Source organism: Harpia harpyja, chromosome 1, assembly GCF_026419915.1.
Source record: "Harpia harpyja isolate bHarHar1 chromosome 1, bHarHar1 primary haplotype, whole genome shotgun sequence".
NCBI classification, from domain to species: Eukaryota; Metazoa; Chordata; class Aves; order Accipitriformes; family Accipitridae; genus Harpia; species Harpia harpyja.
In genome coordinates, this window is record NC_068940.1 from 60,396,466 (window position 1) to 60,413,281 (window position 16,816).

General features: G+C 41.6%; 1 protein-coding gene across 10 annotated transcripts in view; it reads left to right on the forward strand.

The window, feature by feature from the left end:
• Nucleotides 1–8,581, forward strand: part of AMPH (amphiphysin) — a 122,764-nt gene extending 114,183 nt beyond the window's left edge. For all 10 annotated transcript variants that reach the window (XM_052796227.1, XM_052796295.1, XM_052796280.1 and 7 more), the window contains 4 exons: nt 1,058–1,201; nt 2,462–2,728; nt 4,527–4,628; nt 7,403–8,581. In XM_052796227.1, the coding sequence (XP_052652187.1) occupies nt 1,058–1,201; nt 2,462–2,728; nt 4,527–4,628; nt 7,403–7,510 (621 nt within the window). In that variant the 3' untranslated portion in view covers nt 7,511–8,581. The remainder of the gene's footprint in view (nt 1–1,057; nt 1,202–2,461; nt 2,729–4,526; nt 4,629–7,402) is intronic.
• The last annotated feature ends 8,235 nt before the right edge of the window (nt 8,582–16,816 follow it).

Below are 16,816 nucleotides of genomic sequence, written 5' to 3' on the forward strand. Positions count from 1 at the left end.
TGCTAATTGTAGCTTGACATTGGTACCTAGAAAACAATTTTTCTTCGGTGTTTTTACTTTATCCTGGTGCTATCTGCTGTACATTAAAAATTACATGTTGAAGCCAATTGGATTAACAGAATGAGTTTTGTCATTTACCTTCCACCTTCCAACCCTTAAGATTAATCCACTGTAAGTATATATCCAATATGCTACTGTAAGCATATACCAGTATATACCAATACAAATGTTAGTGTGATATATAAATTACAACAACAGTCTCTGCTGGGTGAAGGATTCAACATTGATCTATAGGCAGGTGCTTTTCTATCCATCTTTGAAGAACTGGAACAAAATATGCATTAACTTTTCAACATGGACTGATCACAAATGGTTCAGTCATATCCGGACTGAAGGGGCTTTTATGTATGTTTCTTTTTTTTAATGCTGACCTAGCTATAGATCTTTACGGTTATATTTTTTTCTGATATCTGACGGAATCTGAAGATTTCTGATCTTTATCTAGCTGTAGAATATATTTGCTTCTGCTGATACAGACCAATTTCTCTCTGTTAGAAAGGAGTATGTAATTAAGGCAATATTTTGAAGCCAGCCAAGGTCTAGAGATAGGTGATGGTAGCTGGAGAATGCTTGGAGCCTCTTCCCAAGAACAGACTCCACTAGCAGGGTCCTGTGGACCCCCGGACAGCTTGCAAGCTCCTCCTCCTCAGCAGAAACCTGTGGTGAATTTCTTCCACAATACAGCTCGAAGGCAAGAGAAGGAAAATGTAGTAGAGCCTTGGCAAACTGTTAGTCCACTAGTAACACCTGAGGACTCTGCTAAGTGGTGGCCTAGTGAGGTTTCACAAATGTCTGTCTCCCACCTGCTAATCAGCTTCCCTGCACAAGCTTGCCCCCAGTGCTTCTCTGCCCCACAAATCAAGAGGAACTCTAAGGAAAGCAAGGCCGTGGGTTGGCACCACCCAGGGAGGTCGCAGAGCAGAGGCTGGTCCATGGTGTCTCCAGCAGATACCCAGAACTCATATCCTGAAAGGTCCCTCCCTCCTGTTGTTTGTAGGTGGTACCTGTCGACGAGGGGGCTGCGGCAGCAGAAGACGGTGCCGCTGTGACAGCAGGAGCTGGTGCTGCTACCACTGAGCAGGAGGGTGTTGCTGAAGGTGACAAACCTCAGGGAGAAGAAAAGGAGGCTGACGTGTCTCAGGTAACTCATGTCGGTGCATGGGAGAGTGTGTTAGGGGAATCAGGACAGATTCAGCAGCCCGAGAAAGGCAAGGCTACTGAAGCTCTGTGCCCCCAGGTCCAACCAGTAGCAAGGCTGAAGCTCTCCTGGGATAGCCCTGGAGGGACCCACACCTTTCTTCTGAGTCCTTAATTTGGGTTGTGCCTGCCTTTGTGCCCCTGTGCTCCCCTGGGCTTGTGGAGATGGGACTTGATGGGCTGATGGCTCCTGTGATGGACCTGGGAGCAGCATGGGCAGGGTATTGTTTGGGCTCCCCCTCCTGCCATTGCCTCTCTGTGCTTCTCTGTGGAGATGAGCTTTATCACATAACCTAACAGGGCTTTCTGGAGAAATAGGCAGAGAAAGTAACGGATTTTTCTTGTTTCCTGGCACCATGTCCTATCAATAGCATTACTTTGTGTTATGTAAATCATGGTGGTCAAGTTATGTATCTGTATCTGGCCTGCTGCCTTTTCTTCTGCAACCTCTGAGGAGCTAGGGAACAGCTACTAGAGCAGACCCTGCAGCTGGGCAGCCAGTTGCCACCTCTGTCATTGCACATTGTATTTCTTCTGTGCACCAGAATAGGATGGTCTGGCAGAGGATCTGTGAACATATTCTTTTCAGGTTGGATACTCCAACAAGTTTCATTAAATGCTTTTTATCCTAGGCTTCATTATTGGTCAGGTGCTACCTACTTAGTCTTTTTGCTTTCTCTGCTCCCAGTTACATTGTTGTAAATCAGGAGACATCCTCTCAATCAGTCAAAGAAAAAGGTCATGTTTCCTTCTTTCTTCACCTTTGTATCATTATTACCCTGCTGACTTGAATTCCCAAAGAAATATAGGACAGTGACTCCTGGAACTTGTGGCTGAACCCAAACCCACCCAAAGTTAAGAGCTGGGTGGAGGAGAAAGGTTGTTAATTTCCATGCACATTGAAAACAAAACCCAAACAACATGCAGAGCATTTTTATTATTTAATGCAATGATTTGTGGTAATGTGGAAAGTAGACTTAAGGAGGACTGAGGGGAACAGAGAAAACAGGGAAGGGATTACTCCTTTACATTCTTGCACAAGTACTATTTCTTTTCTTAATGTAAGAATCCACTGTGGAGAAGAAAGAAATCCCCATTCCCATATATGCCCTGTGCAATAAACAAACAATTGTGTTTTCCTGCTTGAAATAAAGTACTAAATACTCTTGCGGTGCTTTTGTGGGTTTTTTGTTTTTTTCCCCAGGAAAAGGTCAGCAGCATCCCTTCAGTAGTAATAGAGCCAGCATCAAACAACGAGGGGGAGGGAGAAGAACATGACGTCATTGTGAATGAGTCCAAAGATGCCGCAGCAGAGATGGGCACTCAGGGCGCTGACACTTCTCCCAGTGAAACTTCCCAAGTTGGAAGTGAGCAGAAACCTGCTAAAGAAATCCAGGCTGCACCTTCTCAAGAGCAGCCTGTTCCAGCAGAAGACGCAGCTTCTGCGATGCCACCCGGCTTTCTTTTTAAGGTCTGCTGCTTCATTCTTCTTTTAAGACATCCCTTCAGATCTGTGGATGTGTCTGTCTGCACAGGTAGTGTGATGATTTCTTGAGGCCAAAGGATGCTTAGTTTAACAGCCAGACACATGCACACACAAATACACACAAACACAACTTTAACATTGTGTTGTTGCTTCATACATGAAGTCTGAGAAGATACATTTTCTGCACACGGTTGTTGCTGTGCATATCCCTATGTAGCTGTAAGACTCACTGAAGTACAAGAACCCTTTCATCTCACCAAATTACTACTGAAAATTAACATATTGAGTAAAACTGCATTGCCACAGACTTAGTCAGCAATATTGTATGATATATGCTAACAATATATCTGATATACTAACAATGTATTTGATCTTTAAGGTCCCTTCCAACCCAAACCATTCCATGATTCTATGAATATTAGAAAATAGCATTTTTCTGGCCTGAAAATCTGTAGTGGAAGTTCTGGTTCTATTGAAACCCATGGGACTTCTATAATTCACAGTAATGAAGCCAAGATGTCATTCTGTGACTTTAGTAATATTATAGTTATAAACTGTTAGGGTAATCAAACAGAAAAGTTTAACGAGGCATAAGAGAAATTCTCTCCTTGGCTGGCAGCACCCCTGGGGTTTCCTGGTTCACAAGGTCCTCTGATAATGCTTCTCACTTCAGAATCACTGAGCAGCAGAAAAGCTCCTTGAGGATGGATGAACTTTACATGCTTCCTATTATAATTTGCATAGTTCAAACTAATTAGTCCCATAACACTCCATAAGTATGCCATTCTTCTTGGTCTATTCTCATTGCTCAATATTTTCAGCAAACTTTGAGAATAACATTAAGGTGAAGCTGAGCAGTATCATGCAACTCTGACTCAGACATTCTGACATAGTTCACCTTTTGTTTTTCATCACACTTTCTTGGGTCAGAAATAAATAAGGAGAAGCAGAATATATAGCCATCTGGTTCTTGATGCCATTTTCTTTCATTATTGCAGAGTTACCATGGAACTGGCTGTGCTTTGAGAAAATTAGAATAGCATATCTCTTAAGGAGGTAGAACCATTTAGTTAAAATGGTCTGTTCACAATGACATGCTGATCCTGCCAATGTTTTAATAATCACCCCTTTGAAAGACAGATATTTTTGGCATACCCATCTGCCAGTAAATGGGAGCTCTTTCCAGGGCAAGCGTTAAGTAGTGTTCCCATTACTCACCTCTCTGATCACCTGTTGAAACGGGTGCTGTACGTCCCCCTCAAATGTCCATGGACGTTTACAGCAAGAATAATATCCAGTGGTCACAACAAGAGAACGGGAGAAAGTCTGAAATATTCGTTCCTGGGAGTCTTTCCCAATTTTACTTGCAAAATCCTGCCACCCCTCTCTCAGATCTAGTAATGATAGTGGGGAATGAAAGAAAGTTCCTTACACAGAAGGAATAAAGGTGGCAGGACTTGTCCAAGAGGCAGGATTTGTGGGGTGTTGCAGTATCATCTGTCCTTGAGATCCTGTAACCTTGGGAAAGGATCTTAGGTTTCCTGTGGTAGCCTCAGGAAGACTTACTTAACTCTGTCCCTGCTTCTAAGGATATGAATACAAAACTTTGACATGAATCAATGTCAACATTAATGATTTGAATGTACCTGTCTATAGCCATGTTTGCATAAAGAAGGCACATTATTCTTTTTTTTTCTTCTGCAATATAGATTTAACAGATAATTCTTTTGAGAAAATATCTCCATTTAGATCATGTCTATATGTTCGGTGTTATTTTCTTCAGGTTGAAGTTCTACATGATTTTGAGGCAGCTAACAGTGATGAGCTGAATTTAAAACGAGGAGATATTGTACTAGTAATTCCTTCTGAGACCACAGCTGATCAGGTAAAAACATGTAGTTCTTTCTTTTGTTGACATTTTTCTTTCTCTCAACTTTTTTCTCACAGATTATAGTTAATGGGAATGTGTGTTCAAAATGTCATTACTGTTAGAAAACGTGAAGATTTTGTCTTTGTACTTGGTTTCATTTGAGACTAAGTAGCACAGTTGGCTACAGCTAAAGTTCCAGATATATGCTACTAGCAGTATCCAATGTCAGCATATTTTCTAGGGCTTTTTTTATGCTACTTCGTGGTGGATTTTATACAGGCACACACGTACACAAAGACTTAATACAGAAGATGACTTACAAATTGTGCATTATGTTGCTATATATCATCTTGTCTTAATGTTGCAGTAGAATTGATTACATGGTCCCTAGATGTTCACAGTTCTTACATGTGAATTTGGAGAAATAATACAAACTCACCCACAGAGAGCACTGGCACTTCACACAAATTGTGCTGTCCTACAGCCAAAATGTATGGAGATGCTGCTATGTGTGCTGCATGCTTCTACAGCTACCTCTGCCCTCTGGAAGCCTGAACCTGAATTAAACAACAGTTTAATTTCATATAAGACATCTAATTTTGTTTTAACAGTGCATTTCAGGTGAATTTTTAAACAATTTATTCCATGTGTTAAATTGAATTACAGTGAAGTAAATTGATTTTTGGCCACTGCTTTAAAAAAGACGACCATCCTGCACGCTGTTAGCACCAGCCACTTCGCAGGCATCTGTTAGTGTCAGTAGTATTGGTGAAAAGTCTCCCGTTGATTTGGGGGTTGAGAGGTGGGGGACTGGATCCCGTCTAGTGACGTAGCTAAGAGCACTGCTCTGAATGAAGAGTATTTCTTAAAATGGGTCTAAATACTAATGCCCTAAGCACATATGAGTGCTGGGGACTGTATTTGAAATTGTTTTGATGGTGATGCTGTCCAAAGGTAGGTAATAACCAGTGTTCATCATCTCAGCTGAGCTTTCTTTTAATACAAGAGACAAGTAATTGGTTTTTGTGTTTGTGTTTTGTTTTTTTTTATTTCAGAATAAAAGGTTTTTTTTTTTCAGCAGAGCACTTTGCTGTTTTTATAGGGATAGATTCTGTTATCCTTACTCAAATTATGCTGCGTCTTACTTCATGGGCAGTTCAACTGATTCCATTATCAGTGTTTGCAGAATAGGACACTGCTGTAAGGATAGCAAAATCTGCTCTCTTGTCTTCAGTCTGTTTTTCTTAGGACGTTATGTATTAAATATGCTTAATCTTCACTTGGTGAATCCATGAAATATGTTCTTCTCTTGTGGTGTGCATTGAAATTCCATTAGCATTAATTGGAGTAAATTGTGTGCAATGATGGAGAAAATAAACCTTTATGTGTTCATGTTTCTGAAACCATTCTGGTAGTATCTTTATTACTCAGTACATATTTGCCCTTCATGTTTAACATCGCCATAAAGTTTAATCTTTTTGTCCTTTGCCAGGTACTTTGTTGATTTATATAGAGTCTTTTTATCTTTGTTATTCTTTATTCTCCTTCAAAATTGACCTGTCTAAAACCATAATTCTAATATAGCTGATAACATCAGCCTGTGTTCCCCATTCGAAGCAAACCAGTCCCACCCAGTGGCTTCAATTTTTCCATTAGTCTTGAGTTGAAGTTATTATCCAGTAAAACTGTTCATTCCTTCATACAGTGTATGCTGCCTGTGCTAGAAAGCTGCAGTTCCTCTCTCCTTTCTCTCAGATATTCCATGTGCTTCAAAAACATGTCCCCAGTTACATGTACCCAGCCAATGCCATACATAAGCTGTATCTGCTTTAATGATGTTTATTTTGGGGCAGAGAGCCAGTACACCACCACATGCAGCCACTGAGCAATCATGGCTTGGTGGTGTATGTGAAGATCTGTTCAAGCTACTCTATCTCCTTGGGTACCCTTTGTGCAATAATAATATGGCAGCATTAGAAATTCTGTTTGTCATGGCTTTACTCTGGCTCCTGTTCCTGAAAGGAACAAAGCATGGAGTTGCTGAGTTAGTGAGATGAGAATAGGTTGATCATTTTTAAAAATACTGAATTGATTTTATTCTAGGTAGAATTGATCACACTGAAGAGAACCCAGCACTTTCTAATAAGAAATCTCTCTCTTGATTGCATGGACTGCTGGTGATTTGTTTGCCATTTTGCATGTCAAATTCTGGTTTAGGTTTCCAGGATTTTTTTGAAAAATAATTGCATATTAACTAAGTTTGAGTTTCTAGAGATAGTAATTCAGCGATTACAAGAATTGTTATTTCTTCTGCCTGCTGATATATGAACGAGAGAATAGAACTCCCAGGGGAAAAAATTCAGATTGAAAACTATTTTTTTTCCCCCATCTATGTTATTGTGTAATATTTCTGGCCCACTGCTATGTTCTTATTGTGCAAGTGTGCCAATATTATTGTGGCAACTTTGAAAAAGTCTCAACAGAGATTTGCACAAATGCAGATCTGGTGTAATTAATACTGGGTGACCTGGAAGACTGATTATCCAGTTTTGAGTTCAGCTAGGCATTAGATAGGCTAAAGGCTGTACAATATGCTCACAGTCACTTGGTCTCACAAAATTGTGGTCTGGCAGAACAGAGAAAACAGCCTTTGCAAAATCAGAGGCTGCTTTTTAACCAAAGCACCAAATCTTTTAGCCATGTGACTCTGAAACATCTTCAGGTCTGAAGCTCATAGCAAGGAAGGGGGGAGACGTGAAGTTTAAGAGACTCTCTGTTTTTCCTTGCAGGAGGCTGGCTGGTTGACAGGCATTAAGGAATCCGAGTGGCTTCAGTACAGAGATGCAAATAGTTATAAGGGACTTTTCCCAGAGAACTTCACACGCCATCTGGAGTAGTTCTCCGCTCTGGCAGGCGAATGTGGTACGAAGCTCAGTCAGTAGGTTTTTAACCTCTTTGAAACACAGGAGCCCACCTTTTTGTAGTTTAAGCTGTTAATGGTTTACAGACTGGTGCCAGACAAAGCTTGTTGAAACATATCAAAATGAGCATGAATGCAAACAGTTAAGCTAGCAATTTCTAAAGCAGTACATGAAAAAAAATCGAATAAAAAAGAAATGTCCTTATTTGTTCACATGTACATGGCAACAGGTTTGTTTGTGCTTTGTCAGAGCTGTGGTGATCCTGTATTTGGTCCTTTCCCATGAAATCTGAAATTAGCCTCCTCAATACCAAAACCTTAACTTCTCTGCACTAAGTGTATTGTATTGAGTTGCACTGCAGAAGATTTAATTAGTTATCCTGTAGTAACGAGGTCAAACTATTATAAGTTTCATGTGTTTAAAAAAATAATTAACTGCTGCAACGTTTTTCAATGTTATTTTTAGACATGCATAATATATATACACACAAGAACTTATATGTGTATATATAAGTGCATATGGATATATATGCGTTTTCACGACTTCATCGTAGTTCTTTGGCTGTGTAGTATCATCAGTTACATGCATTGCTCTTTCACTGTCTGGCATTACAGGAAATGGTTTTGTTCTAAAGCAAAACTAGCTGCTCCATTGCCAAAACATGATACAGTATCTGTGTTTGTAATGTGAAATTTTCATTCTGAGATGATGAATAACATCATGTTCAAAGCTGCTAAACCTTTGAGAAGGCATGGCTCAGTCTCCTCTTCCAGCTGCAGTAGTTACAATGAGATAGTCTGGAGGGGGAGCTGTTATGATGCTAATCTATACTTTTTTATTTAATTGGCTGAATAAATTTAAAAAAAGAAACAGAACTAATCTCTGAGAAGAAATAAACACTATATATTTTCACTATATGTATTTATGCAGCGTACCTTCACAGATCCTTTTAAAGTAAGATATATAATGTATCCTGTATCAAAAAGTCATCTGTAACTTATGTTTTCCAGTGCTGTGTCATTAAAAATAAACCTTTGATCCAAAGAAGCTGTTTCATCTGTGGTGCTTTTGAAGTTTTGTAACACTGAAGTTCATATGGTTTATATGTTGTATTAGAGAATCTAATGTTAATTTAATACCTCTTTTTCCAAAGGAACACAGCATAACAGGTGCACTTAACGCTAGTTGTGGCCAGAGCTCCAAAAGGTCTGAACCCCAGCTTAGCACATCTCCTAGCTGCTCCTCCTGTTCTAGACTCTGACTGCCAGCTAGTATCTGTCCACAAGCACCAAGGGAGCTTGTCTGTGTATGACCATCACTCAACTGAAGATTGCTACCTCTCAGTAATTTTTCACTTGTCCATTTACTTTGTGTAGAAAGAAAGTTCTCCATGAATCTGCCCTATTGTGTTTGCTGATGCATAGAAGCTGCAAATATTTAGAAGCAGCTACATTTTCCTAGCAATTCAGTTATTTTTCATGATATTTTGGTTGGGGGCTCGTTTTGTGTACAAACAGTATGTGTTTCTGCTCTATTTATAATTTCTCAGATTTCAGTTGAAGAAACAGTGGTTTTGTTGCTCTGGAAGAGGAGGAAAATTGGTTTGTCTCTTTTTCAGAATACACTAGCTTTCAAAAGCAAGTCTAATGATAGCTGTGTTCTGTGAAATAGCTGAATGGCTAAACTGTGATAGCTGGGATTTTGGCTTTGAAATGTCACAATGAGCAATCAGAGTCTAAGGAGGCTGCAGGAAAGCTCTTTGGTTTTCTGTTCATTCCTTTAACAGGTTTGGCAGTCAGTAGTGATCCAGGGCCAAGAATCTCATCAGGGAAACAACTTTCTTTTGGGTTTGGTGTGTTACAATAAATTCCAGACTCCAGTACACCACTTTGAGGTGGTCATAATAACCTATTACACCTGATTTGTGGTGAGACTCTGATGACCTCCAGGCCAGTTTCCTGCTTAACTACATCTCAACACTTGCATTTCAGTAATAGCTGCTCTACAGATCACTGCAACAGACCACTACTGGACAATGGAGCCTCAGTTTCCCTGTGGACACCATGTCACTTCTTCTTTGACTGGGGCCTACAATCAAGTGAGACCATCATGCGTGACAGCCGTAACCCTAAAGAAGCAGAGGATGCTATGATCAGCCCAAAGCATTTTTTACCCAGTGCTGACTGTGTGTAGTTACCTTTATGCCCTCTTCGTGCTAGAAGTACCAAAGTCAACACCCTTGGCCTTGATTCTTCTAATGTCCTTGATACCGGTCAGTGATGTGCCAAATCCACTGGTAAGGGGGTTGCAGCACACTTGAGGTTGTATGTAGATAGGAAAGGTCTCTGGACCACAGCAAAGAGCTTTCATGGTTTCTTCTGACAGGCTCTTCAGAAATACTTCTTGACTCTATTCTTCATTTCTTAATTCCACCTCAGTATAAAGAAAAATATAATTTCAAAAACCATCAAATGTCCACATCTTGCTGCAAGGACTGTTGTTATTTTCTGGCAATAAGAAGATGTACTGATAATGTCCCAAAAGCCATGCTATTACACGATGCCTGTGTCATTTAAGTGCTGCAGGTTACTGTGGATATAGCATATCATTCTGACATTAAGTATGTCTTCATATCTCACGCACCCCAGAGCCACAAAGCAAGTAGATGTCTTGCAGGAAGGACGAGAAGAATTATTAATGTTATATCTTCAAAATTCCTTGCAAAATTCCATATACTAAGATGATAGATATTAAAGGAAGGACATTGATAAGTTAGCCAGAATGATAATTTTCCTAATTGTCCCTTCTAAAGGAGGAGTTCATGAATAGAAATGTAATTATCATTTTGGGTTAACAGCTGTTTCTCATATTCAATTTTGTCTTACTCTAGTTTTGTTAGTTAGTCAGACTTACCTCTCAGGCACTTTGATGTCTGCAGCTCCTGAGATGAGTACTGTAAAATAAGTGTATTTCTCTGTGATCTATAGAAGCTTATTCTAGGGCAAGCAAGGGAAACTCTTTCCAGTATGTACTGCTGTTACATACCAGTGATACCCTCCCCCCTGGAGTTATATTAGCCCAGAATTATTTCTCCCTTTTCTTGGATTTTTCTGATGAACATACCACATTGGTCTTGGCAAATTACCAAATTTCATGCTTTGGGAGTGATTGTAAAACAATAACCCATTGTATCTTGGTTTCTCTAAAGACTTATTTATGCCTAAGACAGCACACGCTACTAACCTTGTACAGCACCTATAATTTCTAATTCTACATAAAATGAACCCTTGAAAGATTTAGGGATCCAATCTCCTGATCCCGCAGGCTGATTATACATGGTGTGGCCTTGGAAGTAAGACAAAATAACTAAAGATGGAGGAACATCTCATGCAAGTGAACAAATAAATTGTGTATTTATTTGCAGCTCATCTACCTGGTTCACAGCCTTTCATGACTAATGAAAAATGCATAAGCTGAATGACACTTCTGCCCCTTTTCTCCTCCTCCTCCTCTTCTCCCCACCTTGCTCCACCTCTTCCAGACCTCACAGCTGGGTGCATCTGTCCCCGCCGCAAGAAGACGGAGGCGAGGCTGGGGGGGTACGGTCCTACACAGATTGCGTGGCATTTGATTCCAGGATGCTCTCATTACTGATGCCCTAATGCCAGAAAGACGTGAAATAAATCATAGTCTTATTAAGCTCATGCTTAACGAAAATTTCTTAGTGTCTTGCTGACACAAAGGCATCAAAAGAAAGTCACCAGGACGGGTAGGTTAGATGGGTGGGGTTGGGAACTGGCTGTAGGAACAGTTTACAAGGCTCTCCCCTCTTGCACGCCCATGTGCAGGCAGAGCATGAGCAAGTATTAGAGCTGTAGTAGCTGGAAGTACCACAGTAGCCTCCAAATCACCACAGTTTGCTGCTTGAAGGACAAAATCTGATTTTACTGTTAGTTTTTAAAACAGATTTAAAAGATCTGTCTTTTTGTATTTAAAACACTAAGGTGACAGTTGATGAAACACCAACCAGTAAGCCAACCCCCGGCTACAGGAAGTAGTTAGTTCGATTAATTAGGCAAGGTCACATTCCTGAAAGCTGCGCAATAGAGCGTGAAGGTGTTTTTCCAGCCGGCTGTAGTCAGCAGTGCCACTGTTAGCTCTGATGTGCTCTCTGGTGGCAAGACATTTGCTGCAAGTGAGGGGACTGCAATGGACTTGGTGCAAGGAAGCCAGTGACACTACATGGCAGCCACTTCGCTTCTGTTTTAAACCCCAGCTCTTTCTGGAGTAAGGAAATCCTGTTTAATTAGGAAGAGGAATTTTAGGAAATGGCATGTTCTCAGTCCAAGTTCAGAATTAGAGGATATGTATGAAGCAGGCTATGGTTTTGGACTCAGCATCTCACTAAATTTATAGATGTATGATGAGACAGTCACTTTCCAAAGATTCCTCTCTCAGGTTGTCATCCATGTGATTGCAGCTCTGATGCTATCTTTGTGTGTACCGTGTCTCCAGCAGCATTTGATATACATCTGTGTTTCTCTGGCATGGATCTCTTCACTCTGACCTGTTTAATCAGCACAGAAGCATCATATGGGGAAAACTGCAGTGCTTTCCAAATGTAAATGTCTCCTGTAACTGACAGGAAGACCTCATAATTAGCATTAATTTAGCAAAGAAAAAAAAAATAAATCATCCCAAAGGGAATTGCGCTGCATATTCAGATGCTTAACAGCAGTTAAAGGAAACTTTAATGAAAGAAAATACCCAGACAGTAGTAAAAGTGCAGCTCTGTGCGTATACATGATTTCTGCCCAGCCACAGGCACTAAATAAAATGCCGAGAACAGCAAAGTAGCTTGTAGCCACCAGAAACAGAGTCTTCAGGAGTCAGTAAGACCCACATCTACTGAAGAGGGTCAGCAAATGCATATGTCCTCAACCTGGTTTTAGAGGAGAGAACAGGCTGGGGTCTCTTTTGGTGCTGTCAGAGCATAGGCTTTGGTGCAAGCCAGGCTAACCCCAGGTTGCTAATAGTGCCTCTACATTTGCCTAGACAGACTGCATGTAGTACAAGGTATAATTGGACCAAGAACATCACATCAAAACACTGGAAAGGTAAATAGTTATATACTTGAATTATTACATTTCCAAGGCACATGCTACAAAGGAGAAGGTGAATGTACTCCAGGCTTCCTATACTTCATTTATTTCAGGTAATTATTCATAAGAAAGCCAAATTCTCTATATAAGTTTTTAAATTTAAACACATTGAGCTGGAATGGAAGGAAGAATCTGGCTGTGTGTCAGAGAATGAAAAAAACCATGTAATCCTGAGAAATAAGCTGTGTGGGTTAAGACAAAATCGCCAAATGGGAAGGTTACACAAAATGCTCTCTCTCAGTGGCTAAAATCTGACAGACCTCATACCTGGCACAGTGCTGTGACTCCTAAGGTCTTGTAGAGATATAAATGAAAGTGGAAATTGTCCATAGTCATTGGCAGGGATTCAAAACACTATTTTAAGCTTATAAGATGTTTTACAGGAGAGACTGTATAAATGCTGAGAATCTTCAGGTATCTCCTAGGCCAAGAAAGAACATCACACTGCTGTCCACCTAAAAAGTACTCATGAAAATAAAAATTACTGATTCATAACTATTTTGCTTAAAAATTCAGAGTATTGTAGGAATTCTTAGCATCCTTCCATGCCTATGGATGCTATACAGCATCTACACACCTGCTCAGAAAGGACTTCTAAGGGTTTTACTCCTTCATACCCAGCAGAGGGTGGTAAATGCTAGAATTTGCATTTGCCAAATTAGCTATCATTTGGATCAATCTTCAGCTATGAGTTTGTTTCATTAATGTCTCTCATTATCAGAATTTGTCTCAAACCTGCAGACGTACAGGGCAAATTCACTGCAATAACAGAAGCAAAACCGGTTTTATGTTTGCCGTAACTGGCTACTTCATCCTGCAGGCAAACAAAGACAGAAAAGTACATTATCAAGATGCACCATAAGTTGTTACAGCAACATATCCTTGCATCTCATATGTATTAAAAGTCATGCTGTATACTAAACAGGGTAAATCTGCACCAAGCAACAAGTTAGCTGATTCAATTCAAAGAGACAGTGCTGGTTTAAGAGGAAAAAAATAATTTTATATGCTACCTCTGCTTAAAATAATTTTATAGGCTACCTGTGTTTAAATAAATAGCTAAAAGTCATTTACTATGGGAAAACATTTTAAAACAAAAAAAGTCTTCATTTTCTGGCTCCTTCACACTATTTTGACCTTGTAAAGCCAGTTTCCCTTGTAATTTTCTTACATGTCTCCTCCTGTCTCCATCTCTCTCTGTTCAACCTACCCATGGTTTGTCCAGGTTTCACTGGTGTGACTGAAAACCCTGCTCGACTTGTGTTTCTGAAGTGTTAGTGCTGCAGTATTTGATTTTTCAGCCAAAACAGCACTGATAAATGAATGTTTGCAGTCTTTAATGTTGGAGTGCTCAAAACCAGCAAGCCGTTCAGTCCTCAGTTACCTGACACTGGTTCTTGAGGCTACAAAAACACTGCACTAAACCACCTCTCCCCTAAATGGAGTCCTTGAAATAATAAAGGAGGTAGAGAGGAGACTTGTAGGGATAACACCAGTAAGCAAAATATTCCACCATTTTTCTATACCACCTGCTTGATTTAGGTCTGCAAAATACCCTACAAATTCATAGTATTCCTACCTTTTTGTTCTGCCCTTTTCTGAGAGTGCTGGGAAGGGGGGAGGTACTGCCAGGAAATGTGAGGTGAGGGTTTCTAGATAGATCTGAGCCATGCAGGGTCTCTGGCCGAATGCTGCTGCCTATCCCATGATTGCTTCCCCTACCCCAGCTTTTTCCGGAATAAGGAAGAGCCCACACATGGTTTTTCATCATTCTCATAGGATTTCCCCTCTGAGATGTAGGTGAGTTAAAGCTGGGAATAGATATCAGCAGGAGGCAATGCAGAAGTCCAACAGTGCAGTGTTGGGAGTCAGAAGTGACTTGAACGCAGTGGTCTCTTTGCATGCTTCTTGTCTGCCTTTCAAGGAAATGCAATGTGCAGTCTTTACCCTTTGAAGACTGTTTCACTCTTCCAATTTACCAAATGGGAACTAATCTGACATTTTGTCCAGGGTTTTTCCCCTCTCTCAACTACCAAACACTTCGTAGAGCTCCCTTTCAGTGGAAGGAGGCAACCCCCACCTTCACAGGCTTTCACACCATGAGGACATGACCACGCATCCCCTCTCAGCCCTGCTGTGTGCCCATGTCCCCTTTCTTTTGGTGTCAAAGCCTGAAACTTTCTGATAGGCTTGAAGCAACAAGAGCTGCTGAGGCTCCTTATTTTCTTATCAGAGGGTTTAGGACTTTGTGTGTCATCTTGCTCTTTCAGCCCTGGAATACTCCTTGCCTGGGAGCACACAATGCTGCTGGCCCTTGAGGAGCAGCAGCAGGGACATGGAAGCCGCCTCAGCTTGTCTCTTTGCCTTTAAGTACACATTTCTTTCCATATTTTTTAAAGGTTTTAAAGGTTCTGGTCATTGTTTATATAGGGCCATGTGTCTGATGCCCTACAAGGTAATGTTATATTCCAGAGAGCAAAAATTGCTTTACTATGCAGAAACTAGGGAACGGAAGAGAAAATTATGGTCCACAGGTGGTCAGAGAAGTATGGATGCGCAGCAAGCTCGTGCACTGATTTGCCAAGGCTGCAGCATATCTAGGTACTCCTCAGCGAGTGTAAGACGTCGGTGTGAGACTTCTCTCCTTTGTACCATCAGCGACACACATTGCTCCGGAGGCAGATTCACCTCCTGTGAACCCCAGCTGCACTTAACCCAGGTTAGGGGTGGACATTGCTGCCCCAGGTAGGGGCATATTTGTAACTATGGCCTCTTCATCACTGCTTTCTTTTCGCTTTCCAGATGTGCTGTGGGCCATTAGCCTGGAGCAGGACCCTTTTATAAACCAGGGACACAAGGACAGCAATGCTGAAGTCTTTTGTAACGTGATGGCCAGGTCAGAGCCCTGAGTCAGCACTGAGTCCTCCCAGGGAAGGCCCCAGAGAAGCGGCTCCACCTCCATCTCTGAGGCTCTGACCTCACTGGGGGAACAGCCATCTCCATGCAGACAAATCTCTGTCTCTGCATGAGAAGATACCCGTGTCCTGTTAGGATTCAAGCGAGAGAAGGAAGGCAGCAAGTGCTGCTCCTGTGCCGTGTGGGAGTGGGCACCAAGCCACAAGCCTCTTCCAGTCTGCAAACCCTACCTGCCAGGGATGGTTTGTGGGCATCTTCCACCAGGTTTCCTTCCCCTCAGCCCTGGCCATTAGACTAGCCATAGGAACCAATGTAGAGATCGAGCAGAAGGAATATCATTTCAAGCTGGAGAAACAAATGATAAATGTTGGCATGTCCCTGTAACAAAACAGTATGTCCTCAGACAGAAGGTCACTGCAGCTATCTATCTGTGAGATGAAATTCAACGGCAGCATGTAGGAATAGAGGAGAAGAAATTAAGAAAATGTACAGTATCCAACCAAAAATAGGTAACCAAAATGACTAGACGATATGCAATGGTGAGGGACATATGGGTATTAGCGAATGTTAAGTGCCCAGACACACTCAGGGTCTAACTGTGATTATAATCATGAGTGAGGCACATTATCCTTCAGGATCTCTGTAACATGCCCAGCTTCTGCAAAAGGTCCCATCAATATTTAAATATACTAAAGTACCTGAGGACTGCATTGCTCTGCATTTTATATGAATGAAAGAAAGAGGAAGAGGGGACGTGGGAGCCAGCAGAGACCCCCCCCAAACATACCCACAGGGACCAGTTCCCAAAGGGATGCCTCTCTGGCTGCCTCTGCATGTCTGCTCCTGCTCAGCAAAGCCCATCATCACCCTTAGCCTCACTGTGGCAGCCCTGGGGCCATGTCCCCCCTTTCCCACCCAGCTCTCAGCCTCCGTGCTGGGGCCAGAGGGAGGGATCAGTGCTGCTGTCCCGACAGCCATCCCAGTCTCTCCAGGCCAGGGAAAGCCACGGTGCTGAGACTGGTAGGAGGATGGGAGACTAAAAATGGATTTCCAGCCAGCATCTCCTCACCGCCGCTCTCTCTCCTGTTTGCCTCCAGACCTGCTGCAAGCCCCTCATGTGGATCAGCATCTGGCTTTTATCAGCCAGCAGCCACAGCAGAGCATCATCGGCCAAGGGGCTGATGGCTCGAGCTCCAGCTACATC